This window comes from Nelusetta ayraudi, unplaced genomic scaffold, assembly GCF_046127955.1.
Source record: "Nelusetta ayraudi isolate G7.1 ecotype Tasmania unplaced genomic scaffold, CSIRO-AGI_Nayr_v1 ptg000019l, whole genome shotgun sequence".
Classification (NCBI taxonomy): domain Eukaryota; kingdom Metazoa; phylum Chordata; class Actinopteri; order Tetraodontiformes; family Monacanthidae; genus Nelusetta; species Nelusetta ayraudi.
In genome coordinates this window covers 7,004,127-7,029,075 of record NW_027466069.1, presented here as the reverse complement: position 1 = coordinate 7,029,075, position 24,949 = coordinate 7,004,127, and the positions used below count along the sequence as shown (strand labels likewise).

The 24,949-nt window shown below is 47.7% G+C and overlaps 1 protein-coding gene across 2 annotated transcripts; it reads left to right on the top strand.

The window, feature by feature from the left end:
• On the top strand, window positions 1-24,949 carry ntsr1 (neurotensin receptor 1 (high affinity)). Of its 2 annotated transcripts, XM_076026699.1 has the most exons (5): window positions 2-911; window positions 14,916-15,117; window positions 18,766-18,850; window positions 22,200-22,473; window positions 22,660-24,947. In XM_076026699.1, the coding sequence occupies exons 1-4, from the start codon at window positions 225-227 to the stop codon at window positions 22,459-22,461; spliced, it is 1,236 nt and encodes a 411-aa protein (XP_075882814.1). In that variant the 5' UTR covers window positions 2-224; the 3' UTR covers window positions 22,462-22,473; window positions 22,660-24,947. The 2 variants fall into 2 exon arrangements, with proteins under 2 accessions (XP_075882813.1, XP_075882814.1); XM_076026698.1 differs by having other exon boundaries at window positions 1-911; window positions 22,200-24,949.

The following is a 24,949-nucleotide window of genomic DNA, read 5'->3' as shown; positions in this document are numbered from 1 at the left end:
GCGTCACCGCGGCCACGCCAATAGCGAGCGCGCCGTGGTGCGCGCGTGCCAAATATAAAAGCCGACGCTCGCCCCGGCACTCCGCGCTTCTCCTCCGCGGCTCTGCAACAAGTGCAACACATGCGGCCGTAGAGAGCGGCTCCCTCTCTCTCTCTCTCTCTCTCTCTCTCTCTCTCTCTCTCGCTCTCTCTCTCTCTCTCACTCACTCCCTGCGCGCAGGTGCCATGGACGCGAACGCGACGCTGGCGCCCGGGCGCGACCTGGGCGCGCTGGCGCGGAGCCTCCTGCTGCAGGGCAACGGCTCGCTGCTGCTGCTGCAGCCGCCGCCTCCGGCGCCGCCGCTCGGCGCCCGTAATGTGACGGAGGAGGACGACCTGGAGGTGAACACGGACGTGTACTCCAAGGCGGTGGTCACCGTCATCTACGTGGCCCTGTTCGCCGTGGGCTCGCTGGGCAACTCCATCACGCTGTACACGCTGCTGACCAAGCGCAGCCTGCAGAACCTGCAGAGCACCGTGCACTACCACCTGGCCAGCCTGGCCGTGTCCGACCTGCTCATCCTGCTGCTCTCCATGCCCATCGAGCTCTACAACTTCATCTGGTTCCACCACCCGTGGGTGTTCGGCGACGCCGTGTGCCGCGGCTACTACTTCCTGCGGGACAGCTGCTCCTACGCCACCGTGCTCAACATAGCCAGCCTGAGCGTGGAGCGCTACATGGCCATCTGCCACCCGTTCAAGGCCAAGAGCATCATGTCGCGCAGCCGCACCAAGAAGCTCATCAGCGCCATGTGGCTGGCCTCCTTCGCCCTGGCGGCGCCCATGATCTTCGTCATGGGTCTGAAGACGGTGAACGGCGAGAAGATCTGCACCGCCATCGTGTCGGCGGTCAACCTCAAGACGGTGCTGCAGGTAAGAAAAAACAAACTCTGTTCGAACACCGTAGAACTCTTAGAAAAAGTTCTTGTCATTTTCAAGGTTTCCAATTTCTGGGGGGGGGGGGGGAACACTTTTACTAAATCAGGGGTGTCAAACTCAAGAGTGGGGCCAAAATTTAAAACTTGGACAAAGTCTCGGGCCAACATTGATATTATTGAAAAAAATCTTCCTCCAGATAGTGAACCTTTTTATATGGACCCAAACAAGTTCTGCTTCAACACTGAATATGAAACAAAGCTTAATTCTATACAATAAATAACTTGATATTGCAGACATGCAAAATCAAATGTGAAAGTATAAAAAAAAAGTCATCAGTATAAATGAAATGTCAATAAAAATCATATGGCTCTTTTTTATTTGTAGCCTTCTGATTTAAATTCCAACACTAAACTTTTTCCTTGGGCTAATATAAAAAGATAATAAAATAAACTAACAACAATAAATCAATTAAGTAATAGTAATAAAATCCTTCGATGAACATCCTGTCCTGATTGACGCTCCAAAGTACCAGCAGAGCATTCTGGGATTTGTACTATTAGCGCTACATGTGCTGTATAATAGCGGCGGACCAGCAGCTCTAGTAGGGATTTTGTATTGCCTTGCCGAATTTGGCCCGTAATGTAATTATATTTTGCCCGAGGGCCAGAGTTTGACACCTATGTCCTAAATGGATCCAGCCAGTAGTCAGCGTCTCTGCCTCAGGTCACTTACCACACCCCTTGGCCAGGTGTTGACTCCGCCCTCTGAGGCCCGCCTTGTTTTTGGTCCGGCTATTAGCGTCAGTTTTAGCGGGAGGCTGTAAACAGAGGGCTAACCGTGCTGTTTTTCCACGGTTCTCTGCTCCGCCGGCATCCACCGGGTGGAACTTGGGACCTCGGGACGGTCGAGCAGTTTGCTGATGGTGGAGAAATAATGAGGTTGTATGAATCTCACGGGAGGAGCAAAGGGTCAACAGGTCAAGGGTTTGATGTTCCTCCAGCTGGTTCCTGCTCTGTTGAGGTCAAAAAGAGACACATTCCCATCTGCTGAATGAAGGCACTCCGATTTCCTTTTTGGACACAATTGAAGCTTTTCAACGGGAACTGAAAGCTGCTGCTGCTGTCCACCTTCTCATCCTTCTCCTTGTCTTCTCATCTTCTTCTCCTCGTAGTCACATCTTCTTCACCTCGTCTTCTCATCTTCTTCTCCTCATCGTCTCATCTTCTTCACCTGGTCTTCTCATCTTCTTCTCATCTTCTTCTCATCTTCTTCTCATCTTCTCAGCTTCTTCTCCTCCTCCTCCTCTCTTCCTCCCTCACCATTTGTTTCTGACATGCTGGAATGTTTAATCTCATGTTTTATCTCAATGTGCCCTCAGCGCTCTGAGAGTCGCCTCCTGTTTGTATACTTGTGCTCTCTCTTGCTGTGCAGCAGACAAGTTGTGTGCATCCTGTCAGCTCACATCATGGACTCACAGGTCCAGAGTCGCTGCGCGTGAAACTGATTCTTCATGCGATAAAACCGCATTCCTCATCTTCTCCTCTCCTCCTGCAACACAATTCTCTGAGCGGACAGTCGAACCTTTATCTCTCGCCACCAGCAGTGTGCGGGTCCATCAGTGTCAGCGGTCCGTGCGGGCGGGCCGGCCTGCGGGACACGCAGGTCGACTCTCAGGGATCTACAAAGCGATTGCCCGGCTTTTGCGGCAAAAACGGTCATTTCCATCCGGAAAATGCGCCGAGGCGCAGGTAGCAGCAGGGCTGCGCCAGACTCATTTCAATACATTGAAATGAGTCATTACGCGCAAAATGACACCCCCTTCGATGCAAATATGCCTCATTCAAACAGCGGCAGATCCAGAAAGAGTTTGCGATCGTGTCCGTGCGCAGTTTGACAGACGCAAACACCGCCGGCCAAAAGCAGGCGCAGCTTCTGTCTGTCAGAGTGTTTCTGGCTTCTGAGTGAAACTTTCCTCTCTGAAAAGCCTGAAATATATATTTGGCTCCCGAAATCTCATATATAGATAGGCATAGACTACAGTATATATGCCAATATTTTAGATAGGCTATGAAAAATACAAATGGTACTCAGGTGTTGGTGACTAACGCGTCTTGCGTCTTGACTTTCTTTCCATTATGGCAGCAGTCTTGGTAAGACGGAGGAGGCATCGTAATGCCAGGCGTGCAGTTTATCCTAGCAGAGTTTTGCTGTTTGACCTCCGAGAACGGGACATTTTAAAGAGATACAGGTCGCCGGGACACACAATTCTTGCCTTGCTGGAGGATATAAAGGACGACATTGAGCCGGCTACCCAAATAAGTTTTGTTATTTTCTGTGCATCCATGAACACAAACCAAACATGCACTCATCAACAGCCTTTGGCGCAAACTACTCTCAGGTTGCCAGACCGCAACATTCGCACCTGTTTCAGGTGCCGCATTTGTGTGCGTGTTTTTGCGCCTGCATGTCATTAGCGCAAAAACCTTTGTGGATCCCCGCATCTGTGGCGCAGATTGCAGCGCCGCATTTTACCGCTACGCGCCCTTCTTTGAGGATCTGCTCCTCAGTGCGACGGTTGTTCGGCAGAATTGAAAAACTACTCTGATGTTGCACAGAACTTTAGCCGTCCGCCCCTGAAGAGACGACTGGCTTTAATGAGGCTGACTGTGAGTCTTAATTAAGAGGTGCGCACGCACGCACACACACACGCACACACACACACACACACACACACACACACACAGCTCTTCCAGTCTGAACACAGCAGCAGTGAAAATGCTCCATTTCTCAAGTGTCCCCGCTGCTCGCCAAGATAGATGGCGCCGTCGTGCAGGTCGCAGGTTGCGTGAATGATGAGCGGTGTCTCACACACACACACACACACACACACGCTGGTGTCAGAGCGTGTGTGTGTGATAAGGCCACAAAACTTGAGAGGCATGAGAGGAGAAGCCAGAGGCAGCGGGGCATCTGCTGGTGTCATCTTCACAGTCTCTCCTCCTCCACCTCCTCTTCTTCTTCCTCTTCTTCTTCCTCTCCCTCCACCTCCTCCTTTACCCTCCGTCTCCCTTATCTGCCTCCTCCTCATCCTCCTCCTCCCCTTTCTTCTCCTCATTATCCTCCACCTCCTCCTCATCATCCTCCACCTCTTTCTATACCTCCTCCTCCTCCTCTCCAATCTGTTTATTCCTCCTGGCTCTTCTCTGTGTGTTTTTTCGCCTCCATCCGTCATGTCCTGTGGACCATCTGAATCTCTGCCTCCGCCCCCCCAGTTTTTAATCGCTGAGGTGTTTTCTCATGGATTGCCTGAGAGTGAGGGATGATGTTCCCACGACAGAGGTCGCGACCTCCAGAAATCACATAAGATGGACCAACAAACAGACCCGGGCTGCAACGTCCTCTGAGTGGATGAAAGTGGATTTTCGAACCAGGGACGTCGTTGTGTCTCAAGAGATTCACCCATGGACGTTTCACAGAGTCGCTCTGTCACATGTCAGCGTAGCTTCAAAGGGATCAGAATCCATCCTGCTGGGGCCTCAGCGCCCCCTGGTGAGCGGCAATGGTGGGCGGAGGCTAGCTGCAGTGAGTCAGCAGCAGAGAAAAAACCTCCATTGACTGACTACAGCGTCCACGCTGACAAACTACCAGCCAGCCGCTGTTTGTTTGGTTGCTTGCTTGCAAGCTAGCGGATGCTTTTACACATTTTTCTTTCTCCTTCTTCTGTGGTTTTAAAGAGCGGCTTCCTGACCCGCTGCAGAATGGAGCTGGCGAGGATGGACGAGGGAGATTTTTCTTTCACTCTTGCAATCTCGAAGCGACGCAGCTGCAACAACAGTGAAGAATAATCCAAGCACGACTATCGGAGGAGCGATTGTGTCAGCCGTGGAGATAATGTGACGGTGATAAATTGAAAACGTATCGAGCGACAGATGAGTTCTGCACAAACAACAGTCGGGGGGGAACGGGGACAGGGGGTGTTCCGTGAGAGAGCGAGTGGCTCCCTCTAGTGGAGGCTTCGTTCAGCATCCTGCTGGACAGGCGCTGCAAAGTCTTCAAACGAGTACATTTATGTACAGTGTATAACATGAAATAAATGTGATAACAAACGTCTCTGCGAGGGGCTCGACAAGCCGGAGAGTTTGCGAACTTCCTGTTCAGTGCAGCTGCGTCAGACTTGACTTCCTGCTGCGGCGGCGGCTCTCTGGACAACGCTGGACTGTTGTGCCCACAGTTTAGCGACACTGTGGGGGGAGAAGGTGTGTGTGTGTATGCGTGTGTGAGTGCGTGTAGAGGTCAACTACTTCCACCCCTGGCCGGCTCCCACGATTAAAACCCAGCTGCTGCTGAATAATGCATCTACATTTTAAATGCTTCTCTCTTTTTTTTTTTGCTCCTGAGGTTTCAGTGCACAGCGAAACAAAAAAAGAAAAAATGTTTCAGCGTGCGAAGCGTCCACACTCTGATGGCTTCCAGTTGTAATTTCAGCCCCCAGGTTCGGCTCTGAAAAATGCTCTTACCTGCTGGAGAAGGTAGGGGTTTTATGGTTCTTAGTGGCGCAATGATGAAAAATATGCAGCGGAAACAACAACATTTGCCTCCAAGACGTTTGAATTTCAGAACAAAGGCATCAGCACCGCAGCATCATGGGAAATTTAGTGTTGCAATCCAATTTGAGCTTGTGTGTGTGTCTGTGTCCGGGCTGTGACAGTGTAAATGACAGATTATACTCTTTCTTCTTCTTCTTCTTCTTCTTCTTCTTCTTCTTCTTCTTCTTCTTCTTCTTCTTCTTCTTCTTTTACCTTAAATATTCACATTTTCTTTTTATCTGCACACTCTGCACACACCTGTATTTTCCTCCACACAAGTCTTTTTTTTTAAACCCAGTACTGACTGTAATTTCGAAGCGATAATAATTCTAAAGCTGGTCCAATCTTATTCTTTAGCGTCTTTAGCATTCTTCTTCTGTGGTGTTCAGCGGTAGCCTTTGGCAGCAGTTGGCATCAGTAAAGTCATTTTCGTGCACTCGCCCTCCACAGTGCACAGCTTGTTACTCCTTCCTCACGGCAGACAGGAAATGGATGTCAGTCACCTTCTGGCCGGATGCGGTTCCTGCTGCCCTGTGATCTCGCTGGCTGGTTTGCCACCACAGTACCTGCGTGGCCCCCTGCTGGGCCGGAGGTCAGTTCCGCTGGCCGTGCAGCAGTTTGACCCTCCAGGGCCGAAGCAGCCGAGCACTGCATGAAAAAATAAACTTTTTTTTAGGATGTTTCGTCGTGAAACAAACTGCGTTTTAAAGCCGTTTCAACTTTAAACTGTGAACCTCTGCAGACATGCAACACAAAAACACATTTCCAATTTGCAGAGACTTCACAGGCTTCAGCTGTGCTGCCTTTCAATTAGACCATTATCAGCACCTCTGCCCACTCATCCGCCCACAACCAAGTCATTTTCTAAAAAATCTTATAATCTGCCTCCTGTTTTTTATCCTTCCTTTTGAATTTCAGCTCAATACTATCGAGCTGTTCTCACTTAGAAATTGTCAGTCGTAATGACGAACTGGGACAATAAAAAAAAACAAACAACGCATTTTCAGTTCCTCTCTGGCGTTTGCGGCTCTGATCGTCGCCTCCTAGTGGCCCGCTGCTCTCGGCTGAGTGTTTCAAGCTGCGTCTGGCGGTTGCAAACACCGCTACGCTGCGGCGAAAGGTGTTTTTCAGACGCACACGGGCGTGTTGCAGACGTCTGCGGTGAGCTAACGCCTGAAGTATTTGAGTCTCTAAAGGAAAACGGCTTCGCTGCTGACTCACAACTCACACCCGACGTAAACATCGTCTAGAATTAGAAACAATTGCTCATTGTTAGCGCATGTGGCAAAAGCGCCTCTTGTGCATCACGACGTTTACACTCCACGTCTGAGAGGAGGATGTTAGCACCCCCCCCCCTTTTTTTTTTCTTTTCTCAGAAAAAAAAACAATATTGTTCTCCTGCAGAGCTGGAAGGTGTTTGAAGCTCGAGTACTCCAGCCAAGATGATGTGGGCAGCGTGGCTTTATTATGGAACCAGGAGAATGAATCACCCTGTTAAAGTCCATTACACCTCCCTTAGCCTCCCACCACCTCACCCATCTCACCCCCCTCAGCCCACCCAACCCCCCTGCTTGGTCTCTGCAATAATATGACAACAGCAAGAAATAATAAAGAGGAATGAAGGTCCAGAAACGGCGTGCGTGCGTGCGTGCATGTGTGTGAACGACAGGGAGCCGAATGGAACCCCGCGGTTCCAGGGGCCGAAGAGATAAAAAGGCTGGACGACCTCCGGGGGCGACGGTCTGGAGGTGAAGAGGCGAAGCAGTCGGAGGAAGTGGAAGTGTGTCGGCTGCAAAGTGCGATAAAAAGAAAAAAGAGCGCCGACCAGAGCGGAAAGGGACGGCGAGAGCGGCCGTGTTGTCGGGATCAGAGAAGAAGTCCTGGAGGTGAAGCCAGGATGGGATGTTTGGGGTGGAGACGGGAGGAAGAGCAGGAGAATGAAGTTGGAGGTAATAGGCAGGAGGTTGGGAGTGGCCACGCCCCCCTTGAGGGGAACAACGGCCAGCGGGATGAGCACAAGAAGAAGAAGAAGAGGATCAAACATTAACGAGTGGCCGTGACATTCAGTGTTTGACCTGATTGCTAACAGGCCGGAAAGCAGAGCCGTGTGATGGAGAGACGGTGATATATATATATATATATATATATATATATATATATATATATATATATATATACATATATATATATACATATATAAACCATTAATGCTGCTTGAGATATTTTCAATCATGGCTTCAAAAGGTCGACGTGACAGTGGCTTTAGAAGAGGCGCTGCAGATCGGCCAGGAGTCGAACTTCCTGTCAACTCAATCTTACGTCACTGAGATGAGTCAGACCCCCTGATTCAGGCTGTGAGAGCTGCTGTTTATGCCAATAACGAGTCGGTAAAGACCTGATTTCCTGTTTCCTGAAGTGACTCCAGTTTGTTTGAACCGTGTTGCTGAAGCTTTGAGTCGTAGTTTGCTTGTGTCCTCTGTTTTTTAGTCACTCAGAAAACGACCACACAGACTGAGCCTTCCACCCTCCGACTGCTGCCGTCCGTCTTCAAAGACCATATCTATTATTGAAACAAACCTGTTTGCGTGGCCTCGGCCTGGTGGTTGACGACATCTCTTGAAGCCGCTTCTGTTTGCTCTCTGGCCAGCTCAGAACCTCTGCAAGAGGTGAGCGCATCAAAGCCAACTTTCTGGCCCAGTTCAGAAGCACAGACACAAAATGAAACTCTGGATTTATTTTCGTAGGTTCTTGTAGCTTAGGTGAGAGCTCCAGCTACCAGGCACCACTGACTAGCATCATTTATGGAAAACAGGTGTTGATTAATGAGCCTGTAGTGCTTAACACGTTCTTCATCACTGTACTGTGCTGTGGTACACCAGAGAAAAATGTAGAAAACATTTGAATGATTGATGTTTCGCAAAGGCTGAAATTTAACGCCACGAAGGTGGCAGCAAGTGAAGAGGTGCAGAACGTCTCATCAGCTCCTCCCATCAGGGCGGATGGTTTCCCGTGAGTTTGATGGATGTTTCCTAGTTGGAGAGGAAGAAAAGTGGGAGCACTTTGAGCACTTTCCTCACACAAAGACTTGGAGGAAGTGACGCTTCTGATTGAACAGGTGATTCTGAGCTGAAACAACGGCAGGCTTCTCAGGTGATTTGGTGGAGATGATGATGATGGTAGGAGGAGGGAGGAAGAAGAGGACGACTAAGGAGAGGAGAGAGAGAGGAGAAGGAGAAGGTGGAGGTGGAGGAGAAGTTGGAGGAAGAGGAGGAAAAGGAATAGGAAGAGGAGAAGGAGGAGGTAGAGGAGGACTAGGAGGGGGTGACGGACGAAGAGGAAGATTAGGAGGCGGAGAATGTGGAGGAGGTGGAGGAGAATGATGGGGGGGGAGACCTCAAGATGGGCTTCCTCTTCAGGTTACGGTCCAGACCTGCTGCTTCCTTCTCCTCTTCCTCCTCTTCTCTCTGCTCTCCCAACTGGAGGTCTGAGCTGAGAGGAGGTGGAGGTCAGAGGGTGGCCTCTCCTCAGCCAGTCGGCTGTGCGGCCGCTCCCTCACTCCACTGGCGTGCGAGGAAGACGTCCCATTGTTGGACTTGTGCGTGCGTCCTCTTTGTTTCCTCCTCGGTCCCTGCGGAGATCTTTGTCCAAACAGTGTCACTGCAGAAGGCAAATGTTTGGATTCCTCCCCGCTGAAAGCAGGATGGATGTTTACGGAGCGTTGCGTCGGAACCCGGTCGGAGCCGCCGGCCGGAGGGGGAGGAGATTAAATTCGCTCTCGGCTGGTTGTAAACAGCCTCCAGTGTGGGACACTTAAGAACTATTAATTACCCAGAGGGCTGTTGGTTTGGTTCCTTTATCTAATATCATGCTTCTAAACCGCGTGTTCGTTTAATGAAGAAAAAGAGACAAGTAAATCTTAATCAATTTTATCTGAAAAGAAGAACAGGACTTTTGGTACAGTCTGACTCGTCGCCGGAGTCAGACTGACTCCTTTCTCCCAAGAAACACCTTGAGCCAAATGGTCCATCCTTCCTTCCGGTGTGACTTGTTGAAACAATTTCCTTCCAGAAAAGTCTGAGATGATAAGTTCCCATCCCCGTGACTGGATGGGTCGTAAACTTTATGAGAGGTTGTAAAGGCAATTCCTTCAGCTGACCACTCTCTGGGCACCCCAGGCCACTGTTCATAAGGCTTAATTTCATACACAGTCTTTCGTCACAAGGTTTTGAACACCCCCAAGGCACTGGTAATGATCAGCAAATATACACCAAAGCACTACATATAGTTCATTCAATACATTTATTTATTCAACTCAATATAATAATTACAACATATAGATGTAATGTTACCAATATAATAGCACAATATGCTAGGATGCATGATGTTAAATGTCTAATTCCAAAAGGGCTCGGCAGCCAATCAGACAGCGGCTCCTCGACTTTGAATTACCCGGATGATGCGATCGGTTACTGTTGACGTGACTTGATGTTCTGCAGCTTTTGCATCCTGGACTCCAGTGGAGCAGCGTGATTAGCCCTCTGTTTACAGCCACCTGCTCAAATCGATGCTTTGTTGGCCTTAAGAACTGGGCAGGTGATTGGGCAGACCACCAATCAGGTCCCGCCTCCACGAGCGGAGTCGGTGCGTCACAGCAGCTCCAGACTTGTTATTGGTCCAGGGAAGCGACAGTCGGGATGGTGGGCGGAGTTTAACTGCAGCATCTCCTCACCCAATCAGCTGCAGAGAAAAGCCTGCATGTAGTTCTTTCTTCTATTACCACTGAGGAAATGTAATCTGAGCCAAATGACCGGTTAGCTTACCATCGAGAGATTGGATTGGCCTATTGATCTTTTTGACTGCAATTTTGTATTCTTTCTCTTTTTGGTTTCTCGACCTTCTGAAAGTCTTGGTTGTTCTTCCAAACGATGACTTGCTGATTCTGACCAATCAACTGATTGTCAGTTTGATTGTCACTGATTGACTGACTGATCAAATGTGTTTGGAATTGTCTACGAACTCCGACATTGAGAGCAGTGACAATAGTTTATCGGTTGTTATAGTGACGGCAGCATTAGCAGCAGCAGCAGCATGTTGGACGAGGTGACACGTTGGTGCTGATTACGGCTGAAACAAAGAAAAATGCTTCCGACCGTGTTGAGAAGTTGTTTCCCGTGATTCTGCCAGTGGGACTGCTGAGTGTAATTGCACATAAAGGCAACTTCGTGTGGTGCAAGATATTAAAGTCAGAAACAGGAAGTGTTTCAGGCGTGATTGTTCCACCTCTCATCAGGTTAATTACTACGACTTCCTGCTTTGTAGTTTCCCGTCAAAATATGGCTGTTCTTTTCTGTCACTAATTCAGGTCCCAGCTGCTGCCAAGTGCTCCCATCTCTTAATTTCTCATTAGAGTCTTTTATCGGTTGGACATCCGCCGTGTGAAAGGTGTAAACTCCCCCTTGCTGGGAATTGGTGTTATGTGTCTCAGGTCAGCGAGTCACGGGGAGAAGCTGCGCGACGTCTGCAGGTCGGAACACATTTGGCGGCAATCCCGCTGTGAAAACAGCAAATTCTATTATTGTCTGACGGCAGAAAAATATTTTCCGCAGCCGTAAAAATGGCGCTGGCCGTGCAGCCAATTCCGGGGATGTTTTCTCTGCAATTTGAGGGAAAATTGCTTTCGTGTTCTCCGTGGCAGCGTGTTCTCGGGAAGCTAGAATGGGACAATAGAGATGAGAGTAACACGGCATTACAACCGCGGATGCTGGCAGAAGAAAAGGAAGAAAACACTTTTTTTGTGGAGGAGATTTGATGGATGGAGGAGTGAACATCACTGAGGTCCTTCTGGCCGTGTTCGTGTTGAGCCACAAATAATGTGACCCGGTGATGGATTCTGTGGTTGGACGCTGACAAGACTCGTAATAACAGCAACAACAACATCACTCATGTTTATGGATGCTTGTAATTGGATGTGAGTGCAGCTGTGAAATAAAGATGAAAGATCACAACGTTATGTTTTTGTTTAGATTTTTCCAAAAAACATGTTTTGGTTATTTTTTTTCCATTCTGGGTTTATTGTCAGGGAAAAGATGTTGCTGCTTTGTCTGTTGTTTTTTTCTTCCTCAGCGGCGTTGCATCGTTCTGGGTTCTTTTGTTTCTGAGGCGCAGCGAGTCGGGCGCTCAAAGGCCGCCGCCTCCATGAGACTGACAAACCGGGTCTTCACAACCAATTAGCTCAGGCTTTGCTCTCTAATTATCCCCCGCTGGAATCGACGGCTCGTTAATAGCTAAAAAGCTATCTGCTGAACGTCCATAGGTGAAATGTTAATGAGGATGTAGTTCAGCCTGATGTTGTGGAGCATTCAGGAGCCTTCTGCCAGCCAAATTGTGTGCAAGAGCCAGGAGAGGTCCTCCAGGATCGATGTGGACGAATGAATGTTTAAACACACGATGGTGGAGGTTGTGTGTGTGTGTGTATGTGGGATGTGAAATCCTGACACATTTCATTCTTTAATTTTCCTTCCATTTCTTCAGCAGACCTCCACCAGTCTGCCGCTGCGACTGAAGGCTGAACTAACCTAAAGGTCCTAATAAGATCTTGTTTTGATAGCAAAAAAATTACTTGTAGCAGGATTCTGATCCACATTCGGATCAGAATCCTGCTGCTGGCGGCACTCCAGGACAGGGCGCCGTGTGCTGCGTGTGTACATTCCTTTATAAGGACGCCTAGCTGCGTTTACATTGCAGAGTATTGACTTGAATGCAATAAGTTTGCGGCTCTGATTGAAATAGCATCCGTTATCCTGACGTTTACGACGGCGGCTCGGCTCGACTGCTTCCAGTCACCGCTGGAACAGACACACAAGGGGCTTATGGGTAAATATATTACTGCTGCCTGACAGAGGGGCAGAGCCAGAGAGGGGGCTGGTGTCGGTAGCACGCCCTGAAATCTGATTGGACACCCAACGCTGAAGTGTTGTGACTAACAGGGGAACAATGTGGAGGGAAACAGAACATTAAATATTTAAACTTCAGCTGACGTGTTGTCTTTTATTTTATTTTATTGTGTTTTTGTGTGAACAGACGTGGTGTATTGTTGCTTTCACATCAATTCTCTGTGATTTTATTCTAACCTGGTGGTCTGACTGCTTCTTTGTTAAGCACTGTGCAGAGATGACACTGCCCCCTTGTGGTGGGAGGTCATCATATACAGTATCCCTCCCTGTCATTTCATTTCAGGAGAGGATGACGGACCAAAATTGAATCTTAAAGGTTTAGTGAATGATATTTGGAGATTTTGAAGTAGAAACATTGACTCCAAGTGGTTATATTTCAGATTGCAGCATCTTTCACTCTCCCTCCCCATCTTGGAAAACCAAATTACATTTATTTTACTGCGATTATACACTTTTATTAATGTATTTGTGGCCAGTATAATAAGCTTTTAAAAATATAAAAATCATAAATCAAGCCAAATATTACACACTGGACCTTTAAAGAAGAGATTTTGACTCCTATTTAACATATCATATTTAACATATTTGAAAGGACTTCCTGCATCTGCTGCCCACTGCTGCCTCTGCCAGGGTGCAGTTTGTCTTTTTACCCCAGGGGGTGACGTCGCCCTCCGTCCCCTCACACAGAGATCACGACCAGCGGTGCGGCGAAGCCTCCCACCAACCTCTACCTCTTCAGAGCAGCTGTCATAAAACCTGTGCTGATGATGACCTTTGACCCCTAGCCGCCAGTCGCCCGGCCTGTCGCCTGACGCCAACACCGCCCAACACTTCTCAGTCAGACACTTTTTTTTATTTTTGGCCTGGCCCTCCACCCAGGGACTGGTTTCCTTTTTTTCCCTCCACTTAAATCAACTTTAATCAGCCGTCTGAGCGGCTGGGAGCCTCAGAAGTCAGCCGACCTTTTCATTAAGCGCCATTAACGTCTTTTCATCCGTCATTATTCACCGGGAAAAACAACTGCTGGCTGCGTCGGTGTTGGAGTGGAGGGAGGCAGGAGGAAGCCGCCTGTGTGGAGGCGTTTAAGCCGCCGCCCTCTGGAATGACTTTCTTTTGCTATTTCATCTTCTGACGAATATTGAGAAGATTATTTGTGGCTCCCCGACGTCTCCAGCAGACCAACCTCCCTGCAGGCTCGGCCGGCAGGAGTGTGTCCGCCCGCCGGCGTGACGGACGGCCGGCGGTACCTTTTCCTCTCCTCCTCCTTTATCTTCTGCCGCCTTTCCTCCTGCCTCCCCTCTCTTCTGCTGGCAGCAGCAGCAGCAGCTGTCAGTCTGCCCGCCCGCTGCCCCATTCAGGAGCCGTTAAACCTTTTGGTTGCCACAATACCTTTGGTTCCTCCTCCTACGCTGAAGAGATTCACAGCCGGACGGGACGACGATGATTCATGTGTCTGAGTTCAAATGGATGGAGAAAAAAAAGGAGATGAGAGAGGAAGATAAAGAGCCCCGCGCAGTCTTCACCTTCCCCTTCCACACTTGTGTGTCTGGGCCTTTGATTCATCTCTCCAGCCGCCCTCGCCATCACCAGCAGCCCTCATCGCTTTGTAATGGACCTTTTCAACAATCAGCACAGCTACTGTCAGACAAGTCTTCAGGTGTGAGTGCATCACACTTCAGAGCTGTAGAATGGAAAACCAGCTAACCATGTTCCCGCCCATTTAGAGAAAGTTTACTCAATACTGCGGCCACCAGTCCAGCTGCTTCGTTGCTGGGATCCTGGGCGGAGGTGCACAAAACTGCAGTTCGCCGGCCGCCTGAATCTGGAAGCTGGAGGCAGAAGGTTCGAAGTTGAATGCCGACGGTTCAGGGGAGGTGGTCGGCATTTCACTTCCGACCAACAGCCTCCTGGTCGTCAGTTTGTCCTTGTTTGTAGATCAAGTTTTTAAAGAGCTTTAAACAAAAAAAGGATTCCATATGACAGGCAAGCAAACAGGAAAAAAAAAACTCCAATATGTATATATATATATATATGTATATATATATATATATATATATGTATATATATATATATATATATATATATATATATATATGTATATATATGTATAATGCTTTCACACAGTGAAGACATAAGTAAAACCCTAAATTATTTCTCACATTTGATTTTTTTTTTTTTTTTACCATGCACCCTCCCTGTATCTTCTCTAAGACCCTGTCCCCAAATGTCGCCTGTCTCGAGGTGACAAACACAATACAGAAGAGGAAGAAAAAAACATGATGTGAAAGATAAGAAAAACAGGAGTTGTGTATGTCTACAACATGCACAAAATCACAATATTTATTGACAGTTTACGCAATATTTTTTGACAACAAACATGTTTGCTGTCTTGGATGTCACAAAGTCTTGACGCCCTTCTCTTTTTCTCTCTCTCTCTCTCTCTCTCACTTTCTCCACAGGTAAACGCGTTCCTCTCCTTCGTCGTCCCCATGGTGGCCATCTCCGCCTTGAACGGCGTCATAGCCAATCAGCTGCTGCGGATGTTCCGGGAGGCAGAGCAAGACAACCGCGTGTGCATCGTGGCGGGAAACCCCACCGTCCTGAACGTCACCATGGAGCCCAACCGGGCGCAGTCGCTGCGGCACGGCGTCCTCGTTCTCAGTACGTGCACGCGTGCACGCACACACGCACACACACACACACACCTGCAATTGTTATTAGTATGTTTTTTTTTTTTTTTAAACCTTTTTTTAGTACCTTTTTTTCCTTCTGAGGAAACATTGTATCCACCTCCAGGGAATAAATGCAATCTGGATGCCGCTTTATCAGGAAGAAGGTAATTAGAAAACAATTGCAGCCAATCAGGGGACAAGATCATCCACCGCCGCTTCTGCACAGGTGGCCAGCCGAGGATCGCTGTCATCCCTGGCCGGCTTCCTGTGACCTAATCAACCCCTCGCTTTTGAAATGCCTCTTCATTCTGAAAAACTTTGAAGCAACTTTGTTATAATTAGGCCCCCAGACGGGTTTTTATCATTTAAGTCATCAGCCATTCATTCATCGCCGCTAGCAGCAGCAGCAGCAACAGCAGCCAAACAACTTCCGCCTGGTATGGGCTCGCACCTCTCAGTATTGCTGCTTAACAATGATCCAATTATGCAGCCCAGTCATCGTGAGCCATAATTACAACTGAGGCTGAAAAAAGCTCAGCGACCAGAGGGAATTAAAAAAAAAAAAAAAGACTTCAGGAAGCCTGAAGGAAAGTACAAAATGTTGTCCAATCAGGCCGAGTTTGTTTGGAGTCGTCCAATCACAGTTGGCGGGTGAGAGGGACTTGGTGGAGTTTAATTCTATTTTCCCAAGAGTTTCAGTAAGGGATGGAGGGATGTAGGGAGGAAGAGATGGGTGCACAAATGAATGGACGGATGGATGGAGGGATGGATGGAGGGATGTAGGATGAATAGACAGATAAATGATGAATGGATGGATGATGGCTAATTGACTGATGGCTGATGGATGAATGATAAATAATAGATGGATGATGATGATGATGGATTATTGATTGGATAATGTATGTATCATGAGTGTATGGATGACCGTTGATTGGCTGATGGACGTTTGATGATGGATGAATAAGTTATGGATGAATAATGATGGATGGAGAGATTGATGATAGATGGATTAATAATGGATCTCAAACCCTCCCCATCTCGCTGCACTGGTCAGCCGGGCGTCGTTGAGCTACGATCTGGTGTTTGTTTCGGCTGCGATGACGACAGGTCGGGTTTCGTCCCGTCAAAGAGCGGCGACGGCAGCGGCCCCGTTGCCACGGTGACCGCGTCACTTTATCTGAGCTCTTTGTGCCTGAAACAACCTTTTGAAAATAGCTTTGACATTTCCTCAAAACTGTGGAACATGAGAACAATCAGCGCTTTAACCTTGTTGACTGAACCCTCTGGCGGTCCGGAGTCTGGAGCCTGCAGAGATCAGAAGACGATTCTTATCTTCAAATCCGACTCTGGCTCTCCACTGGAGTATCTGCCCCATCACTGCTTTAGTGCAGCAGTGAGTGATGGCAGGAGCCAGGTCAACTGGGATGACGTCATCCGAGAAGCGGGGCCACTGGCAGAGAGACAAGTTAGCCGTCACAGCTCAGGGATTGAAGAGCACCAGCAGGTCAGAACCACCTGAGTATCTATGACAGAGGTCATCAACGTGATGACCGTGGGCACCAGGTAGCCTCCAAGTACCACGTGAGTAGCCCGCAGGCCCTTTCGAAAAATAGCACAACTTTGTTAAGTCATTGTTAATAAAAACTGAGAAATTATGAACGTGATCAGTGTCTTAACATAGATCAGTATCATTTAGAATAATATATAACTGAAAAAGTTTGTTAATTCAGTCGAGTGTTGCAAACTAGTTGCCCTTCATTTGACTCTGGACCCATGAAGTTGCTCTCATCCCTGATCTATGGTAACATTTGGACTAGAGTGAAAGATCAAAGCACCAAACATTGAGTTTTACAGGAAGATCAGAAGGATTTTGATTTGTCTTGTGAAGGAAACCGTCAGGAGGATCCAGCTCCAGAAATCCTCTTTAAAGTAACAGCACCCAGAAGACCGAGGGTCACTGTAGAACATGATCAGAACGGAGGACTGCGGGATAGTCATTAGACCGACTCGTTCTGCACCTTAACAGTATGCCGGCCGGGTCTTTGGAGTGCTGGAGGAACCCTCAGAACCAAGCAGGCCTGGGGAACTGAACCGACTCCCTTGTGTGACTCACGGTGTTCAACAATGTTCAGGCACATCTTCACGGTTCCTGATGGTCCTGATGGAGAGTCCCTACTGTAACAGTCTTTGGTTCCTATATTAGATGCATCTATACATATAGTTCCTGTATTAATTGGTGGAACCATGAAGCAGTTGATGCCTCCAGATACTTCAAAGTTCTGACTTAATGAGATAAGGGGAAAAAACAGAGTAAAAAAAAACCCAACCCTAAAACAAACATGCACGCACACAGCGCCTTCAGCGGCAGAGATGAATAAATTAAATAGTTCAACCGGCTGCTCAGCGTGAGGCCGGATCTCAACTGTGGAGGATCGCAGGGCCGCTTTCATTAACGATGCCCGGCGATTTCGTCACACGCTGCCGGCTGGCCGGAGGCATCCCGCTGTTTGGCCCATTGATCTCTCCATTGGAGAAGCTGGCAAGACGCAAATCATTGACTGTGGTGTAGGAGCTCAATGGAACACTTGCAGCCAGCCGAGGAGGCGGCGGCTCTGACATATGCCCTATCGAACGCTGGCGACAAGGAGCACTTGAGCTGTAATTGTAATTGTACCAGCTGGTCGGCCCAGGAGACACGGAACACCGAGCTCAAGGTCGACCCCTGCAGGGCCAGTTTGACCCCCTGACCAACTGCTGAGCCGCCGGCCAATCAGAGCGCCCGGATGGACGGAAAGGCAGAGAATGCAGACGGGGAGAGGAAATGTTTAGAATGCGTCTCTGTCGCTGTTGAGTTCTGCCAAACGTGGTGTATTTTAAGTATTCATGTATGTGAGGATCCGACCGGCATGTTAATCCAGATACATCCATTATTTAGCAACTTTGACTCTGTTTCGTATTTTCAGCCTGGACAACAGCAAGCCGGAAGCAATCTTTGATGAATCCATTAGGTTTCACATTTTCATAAGAAAAAAAAAAACATTTGCCAACGATTCCTTCCGTTTGTCACAGCTTAAAGTGCCGCAGAAGGAAACTACGCGAGGCTTCCCATTGGTGGGCGGAGTCCACACTGCCGACAAACCCTGTAGCTCCGCCTCTTCTCGCTGAGAAGGGTGCTGCTTGGTTCCGGTGTATGACAAGTTGCCATTGAAGTCAATGTAAACGTTATGTTATTTAGTTATTTTATCGCCTTTTTCTTAGCTTAATCTTTGCGAGTCCTCGCAGTAGTAGTTCATCCGCTGTCGGTGTCAAACTACTTCCTGTTTCTCGGGCGCCACCGCAGTTTTATTGCGCCTCGTACTCCGACCGCCAGCAAGGTCATCGGAGTCGCTCGTCTCGGAGCTGCGGAAACAATACACAATCTGCCACGCGACGGAACACAATCTGCCGTGACTGAGGCGCTGATGACAGTATTGTGCTTTGCACAATCGGAGCCAATCAGGCCCCGCCGTCTTTCCTCAGTGCCGTGTTTGTATGTTACTCTGCGTCCTAACCCCTCCCCCTCCTGTCTGACTGGTGTCTGTGTGTGTGTGTGTGTGTGTGTGTGTGTGTGTGTGTGTGTGTGTGTGTGTGTGTCCAGGGGTGGTGGTCATCGCCTTCGTGGTCTGCTGGCTGCCCTATCACGCTCGTCGCCTCATGTTCTGCTACGTCTCCGACTGGACCGAGTGAGTAACGACTCGACTCTCCTGCCGAGCCGCACTGTCGGTTGGGTTTGCTCGCTCACACAAACTCCAAATGCGCTCAAACACACACACACACACACACACCAATATTGGCCATTAGCTGTCATTTAGAGGGTGATCAGTCGGGGGCCAGTGACAGATTCATCTTCCTGATTGGCTCCTCCTCGTTAACATTCCCTGCCCCCTCCCTCTTCTATTGATTGTCTGCTCGGGACTAAATATTGTTTATCTCTTGCCATCAAACCACCGCCACCGCCGCCGCTCTGCTGGATGGATGGATGGATGGATGGATGGGGCTGATCCCACGTTCATTTTGCAAATGTGGAAAAGGAGCATCATGAATCTTTATTTTTCTGTAAACACACACACACACACACACACATACACACACACACACACACACACACACACACACACACACACACACACACACACACGTACGCACGCACATCATTTGACATTGGCAAGTTTGCTTTTAGCATCCACGGGTTTGATATTTAACTCTGCAGCTGCTCGTGCACTTGGCTCCACGTCGCCCCCTGCAGGCTGCTATTCGTCACGCATGGCGCTGTGACTCCGCTGCAAGGAGTTTGCGCAGTATTTTCAGTATTCGAGGAGTGACGTCGACTCTGCAGCTGTGTTGATTTGAAAAAAGCTCTCGGTGGAACAGTTTCTCATTCTTTTTTTCATTTGAAAAAAAACCCAAAACATTACTTTTTTCAAATTAACCAGCGCTGCTAATACTCGATGCTATTGAGGCATAAAAGTGGGTTTGAGATGAAGAGCAGACGCACAGTCTGCTGGCGGATTATTCAGGCGTCGCTCTGACCGCCGCAACTTGATTAAAGTTCCTCCGTCAGAATGAATCACTGTGGCGGGTCATGGATTTTCTTTTTCTTTTTTTTTTTTTTTTTTTACTGTTTTTTAGTTTCCTTTGCTGCTGCCGCCGCTCAGAACTCTTCACTCAGAATTTTGTTGCAGGTTTGAGGCGTTCGGTTGGTCTTTTATTTATTTAATTTTTTTAAGTTAAAACACTGCAGCTAAAACACAACTGGAGAATAAACCAACAAACAGGAAGTAAATTGCAACTAACACTGAGATCTCCTTCAAGTACTTTGCAACCCTTTTTAACATTAAAAACATTCTGTTTCTGAAAACTAAAACCTTATGGACGGTTTTAAGACTCTCTCATTGGTTGTGAGCCGTTAGCAGGGACTGAGTTCTAATATCCAGCAGGGCCAGACTAAAACCGGTTTAAACTGGTGCTGGTTCTGAAAACTTGTGTCAAGACAGGCAACAGAACTCGCCAACTGGACTTAAAGGATGTGGTGGAACGGCGGAGGCTTCTGGTTCTACAAAAGTACTGTGTTGATTCATAATTTAACACTTGGTTTTAAAGGCTCTGTTTGCTGCAGAGACATTCCGATCCAAATAATAACTCATGGAATATAAACCTCGAGGAGCAGCAGCTGCACAGTAACTGACAGCAGAAGCAGCAGCAGCAGCAGGATTGTCTCTGGCTCTGGATTCATCGCACACTGCCGCCGTCGTCGTGCGACATGAGCGACACCTGAACGCCGGAGCTGCTGAAGTGTCCAAAGCGGCGAAACCTTCCCGTCCAATAGAAACGCTGTACCTGCCGTCGTCCGTGGTTACGCTGAAAAATGTCAGCGGCTCTCGGATCTCCTGCCGGCCTGCGTTACATCAGCGCTCTGACAGCCTGTAACACCCCTGTGTGTCGGCGTGTGCAATGAAAAGGTCACGTTCGATAAGACCCCTCAACCCCAGTTCCCCCCCCGCCCCCACTGTCCGTCCCTAATGCCTGCCCTGGATGCGGACGCGGGCGCAGGTCATCGACTCTGGGCTCGCTCGGCCGACGGGATCGATGAGTCGAGATGATTCTGGTAACTGAGCCGAGCCGTTCAGGGAAACGTCCGCCTTCGATCTACGGTTGCTAGCCTTTGGATCCGTCTTCACGGTGCGCGCTTGTGCACGTGTTGGGTCCTTCTGGGTTTGCAACACGGCCGTTGACGTTTTGACGCAAGAACAGAAAAAAAAAGATGCTAATTTTGGCGAGAGAAAATTCCTGTTATATTTGGGTTGCATTTTTCTCCAGGACGTGAAGCCGCTGAAGGGAAATTAGCTGACTAGCTTTCCTTCTTTTCGACTTTGCGTTATGCTGCGCACACACGATACGTAGCTTAACAGGAAGTGACCCTGTGTTCCACATTCTGACCATTTTAGTTGTTTGGCTGACGACCAGCGCTAGGTGAATCATGCGTAAAACGTTTTGCTAACGCACAGCAGGATCAGCTGAACAGCCTCCACAGTTTGCCCGTCCTAAATGTTGTGCCCAGTCTCTCGTTACCGCCGCTTCTCGCTCAGGTTTTAAAGTTCTGCACTGCAAAAATTGAAAAAGAGTAAAAAAAGTTTTTTTTAAAAATGCTGCATTCCAGCAAATGTTCCCACTGGGAGAGCAGGTGAGATCCAACAGTCTGAGGTTCTCCTCGGCCCTGCTTGGTTCCTGCAGACTGCACAGGACGGCGACGAGTGTGAGGACATGATGCAAGGCTGAAATAATGGGACTGTTTGAAAGCATTGGACACGGTGTTGGTGATCAGAGGAGGAGGAGGAGGAAGGGGATGAAAAGGAGGAGGAAGAGTAACCCTCGGATATAAAAGATCACAAACCAGGCTTGTAAATGAGAATGTCTGTATGTCCGTGCAGATCGACGCCTCGCCCACTTCAAAATCTTCTGTGTGGGTGTGTGTCTCTCCCTACACTCTTCCTCTTTGATGGGGCCGACTCGCTGAAAAATCACATGGTGTCCGATCCTGCAGAGAGTCTGAAGAGTCGGCAGTGGAAAGCTAATTTTCTTATACTTAATACTTCCACAACAAGGTGGATATATTGGAAATGGGACCCCCTTGAAAATGAGATGGCGCATCTCAAGGGGCTAACCCATAATAAATTCAAATTCAAATTCAAATGTATGAATATGTGTATATTAAAAACTCACTCATCTTTCTGGTTAAAAAAAACCCCACATAATGTTAATGTTCTTAAAAATCTGAATTTCTATCGTTAAATTTAAGGCAAGACTGTAAAACCAAACTAATGAGCATGTTTATAAAGAATACTATCTTAGCTAGCATGGATAAAATGGTAAATTATGAATCTAATAATATTTAGATTAGATAATCCTCCAACGGTGACTTGTATATGAGGTCAGAGTGTATGTGTAAGATGAGAAATGTGGCAAATTTCCAGATGAATATTAAAGAAATAGAGACAGAACGCTGGCGCTGACTGTTGCCCTCTGACCCTCCAGCGACCTCTACGACTTCTACCACTACTTCTACATGCTGACCAACGTGCTGTTCTACGTCAGCTCGGCCATCAACCCCATCCTCTACAACCTGGTGTCGGCCACCTACCGCCAGGTCTTCTTCTCCACCCTCTGCTTCCTCTGCCTGCCCTGCCGCCGCCACCGCCGGCCCCGGCCCCGCTCCTACCCGCTCACCCGCCACTCCATCAGCATCTCCAGCAACCACACCCTCACCTCCAACGTGGTCAAAGAGACGACCTACTGATGGGGGCAGAGGGTGAGGCTCCATCTGTTTCCATCTGATGTCGTGTTTATATTTACTTTTCTTCTATTGACTGAGTGACGACCATATTCCCTCCCGGCAGTTTAATCTTGATGTAAACACTAACTTTGACTCTGTGTGTGTGTACGTGTGTATGTGTGTGTGTGTGCGCGTGTGCATGCGTGTATGTGTGTATTTCAGTAATCCGGAGAAACGGCGACTCAACATCTGTTGCTGGTAGCTGCAGGACGGAGCATACACACACACACAGACACACACACACACACACACACACACACACACACATCAGCAGAAAAGGTCCTACAATGGAGACAGATGTCTCCGAGTTTTCACCACCGACTGCATTATAATTTTGTTTTGGCTCATTTTTTTCATCGTACACAAACACAAACAACTGCGAACCAACAAAACACACACACACACACACACACACACACACATTCATAGAATCCTCCATCATCAGAGCACAGAACTTAACTATTTTGTTTCTGTGTTTTTTCACCATGATGCCATGATGCTGTAAGGTCAAAGGTCGAGGTTTGCGACGGTTACAGTCGGGCGACACGTTAGCCGGTAATCTGACGGCGTTGACGGCGAATCATTGTTGGTTCCCAGCACACCTGCTCCACTAGACACAGTTCACTTTGACACACTGCCAGTTTATTGCTGGGGGTGAAAGTTACATGTGAAAACTCTTTGAGTGATCAGATCTACCTGTAAAGTACTTTTATTTTTTTAATGTATAAATATTCTTCTTTCTTTTTTTTAATGTTAAGTACCTAAAGTGTAAATGTTGTGTTTCTCAGAGTGTTCGTTTCGTTTAAGTCAGCAGCGACTTCCTGTGAGTTCAACGCATTTTAACAGAAGCCACGTACCAGCACCAGACTTTCACAGCAGAGAACAGGAACCAGGTCACCAGTGAAAAGTGACCAGCGGTGGTGTTGTGTTGTTTGTACCGTCAGTATATTAAATTGTGCGTGTCGTGTACGTGGTGTTAATCGTTTTTTGCTGACAAGCTCTTTTTTACGTTTCCCCTCGACGTACGTGCTGTGTTCCTTGTTGGCTAATTTCATTGTGTTTGTTTGGTTTATTTTGCTCTAATGAATCAGTAGCACCCACTCAGTTAATTTGCAAGATGTTATTTTCAGCTGTGCAGAATGTTTTCAATTTGTTTCATGTAGATACAGCTAAAGACTGATGGATTGCTGTCTAAAACCTTGCCTCATTTCTCACTCATCTTCGCCAGCAGCTAAGTAGCTAATTGCCCACTAAGTCAAGTGTGCCAGCACGCTAACATTTCTATGTTAACCGTTGAGCAGAATGTCCATTGAAGCTGAAGATGTTAAAACCAAAGTTCACAGTTTTGTTTTCTTTATTGATTATCTGCGCTGACGCTACAGCTACCTCATCCCTTGGAAACAACAGTCTTATGGTTATGCTAGCACAAACCACTTCCTGTCTTTTTCTGGCACAGCTGGAGGCGGACAGGAAAACACTCTGCACGTCCCATCAATCACCATTTCATAATTTCAGATGATTATTTTTTGTGACATCTCAAAAGGGTTGGTTTCCAGAACTGTGTGTCTTGGAGCCGCAGAAGAAGTGATTGATGGACAGAGACGCTGTCGTCAGGAAACTTTAGAGGAGAATTTTGCAGAATATGGAGCCTTTAAAATCTGTTTTGCTTTTTTTCTGATCATGCTGCCAAAACTCAGCCACCTTTTCAATCTGTCTGTTGATGTTTTAAACTCACGAGGTGCCTCAGCACACACACAAAGCACTCAGCACTGCCGCTGCCTCCTCTCAGCGTATCACTACTGGTCTTACATTGTGTGCTATGTGCAAAATGTCTGTATTAAACGAGTTGTTGTTGTTGTTGTTGTTGTTGTACTCTTTTTTTTATTATTGTGCACTTAGTTTTTAGTGGTGACACTCCTATGATATATACTTTGTGTTGTACAGTGTGTGCGTGTGTAGTTGTTTAATCTGTGACTTTTTTTTTCTCAGCCTGCACACACACATATGATCCACCAGACAGCCGTACTGAATGAAAAATAAACTTAAAAATCCCTTTAATGTTGCAAAATACACAAAAAACGACAACCACTCCAGTCCAGAGATGTACAACAACATTAAAGCCTGTGTTGTGTTTGTATTGACAGGGAGACATATTTGCTTATTTTAAAATGATTAATACACGTTTCACTGTACTTTGCACGATTCTGCATCAGAATGTCATTTTGATGATGAGTAAAAAGAGGAATTAAACATTTATAGCAAATGCTTGTCTCGGACTGCTTATTGTAAAATCTATTGACATTCAAAGATGGATGCAATTAAACCAGGGTTGCAAACCTTGGCTCGCCGGCTTGAGTGAGGTTTTCTTTATTATTCATGCTCACACTCAGTAATGGGAACCCACTTGGGCGCATTAGGCTGGAAGGACATATTAGGCTGAACAAAGAATTCT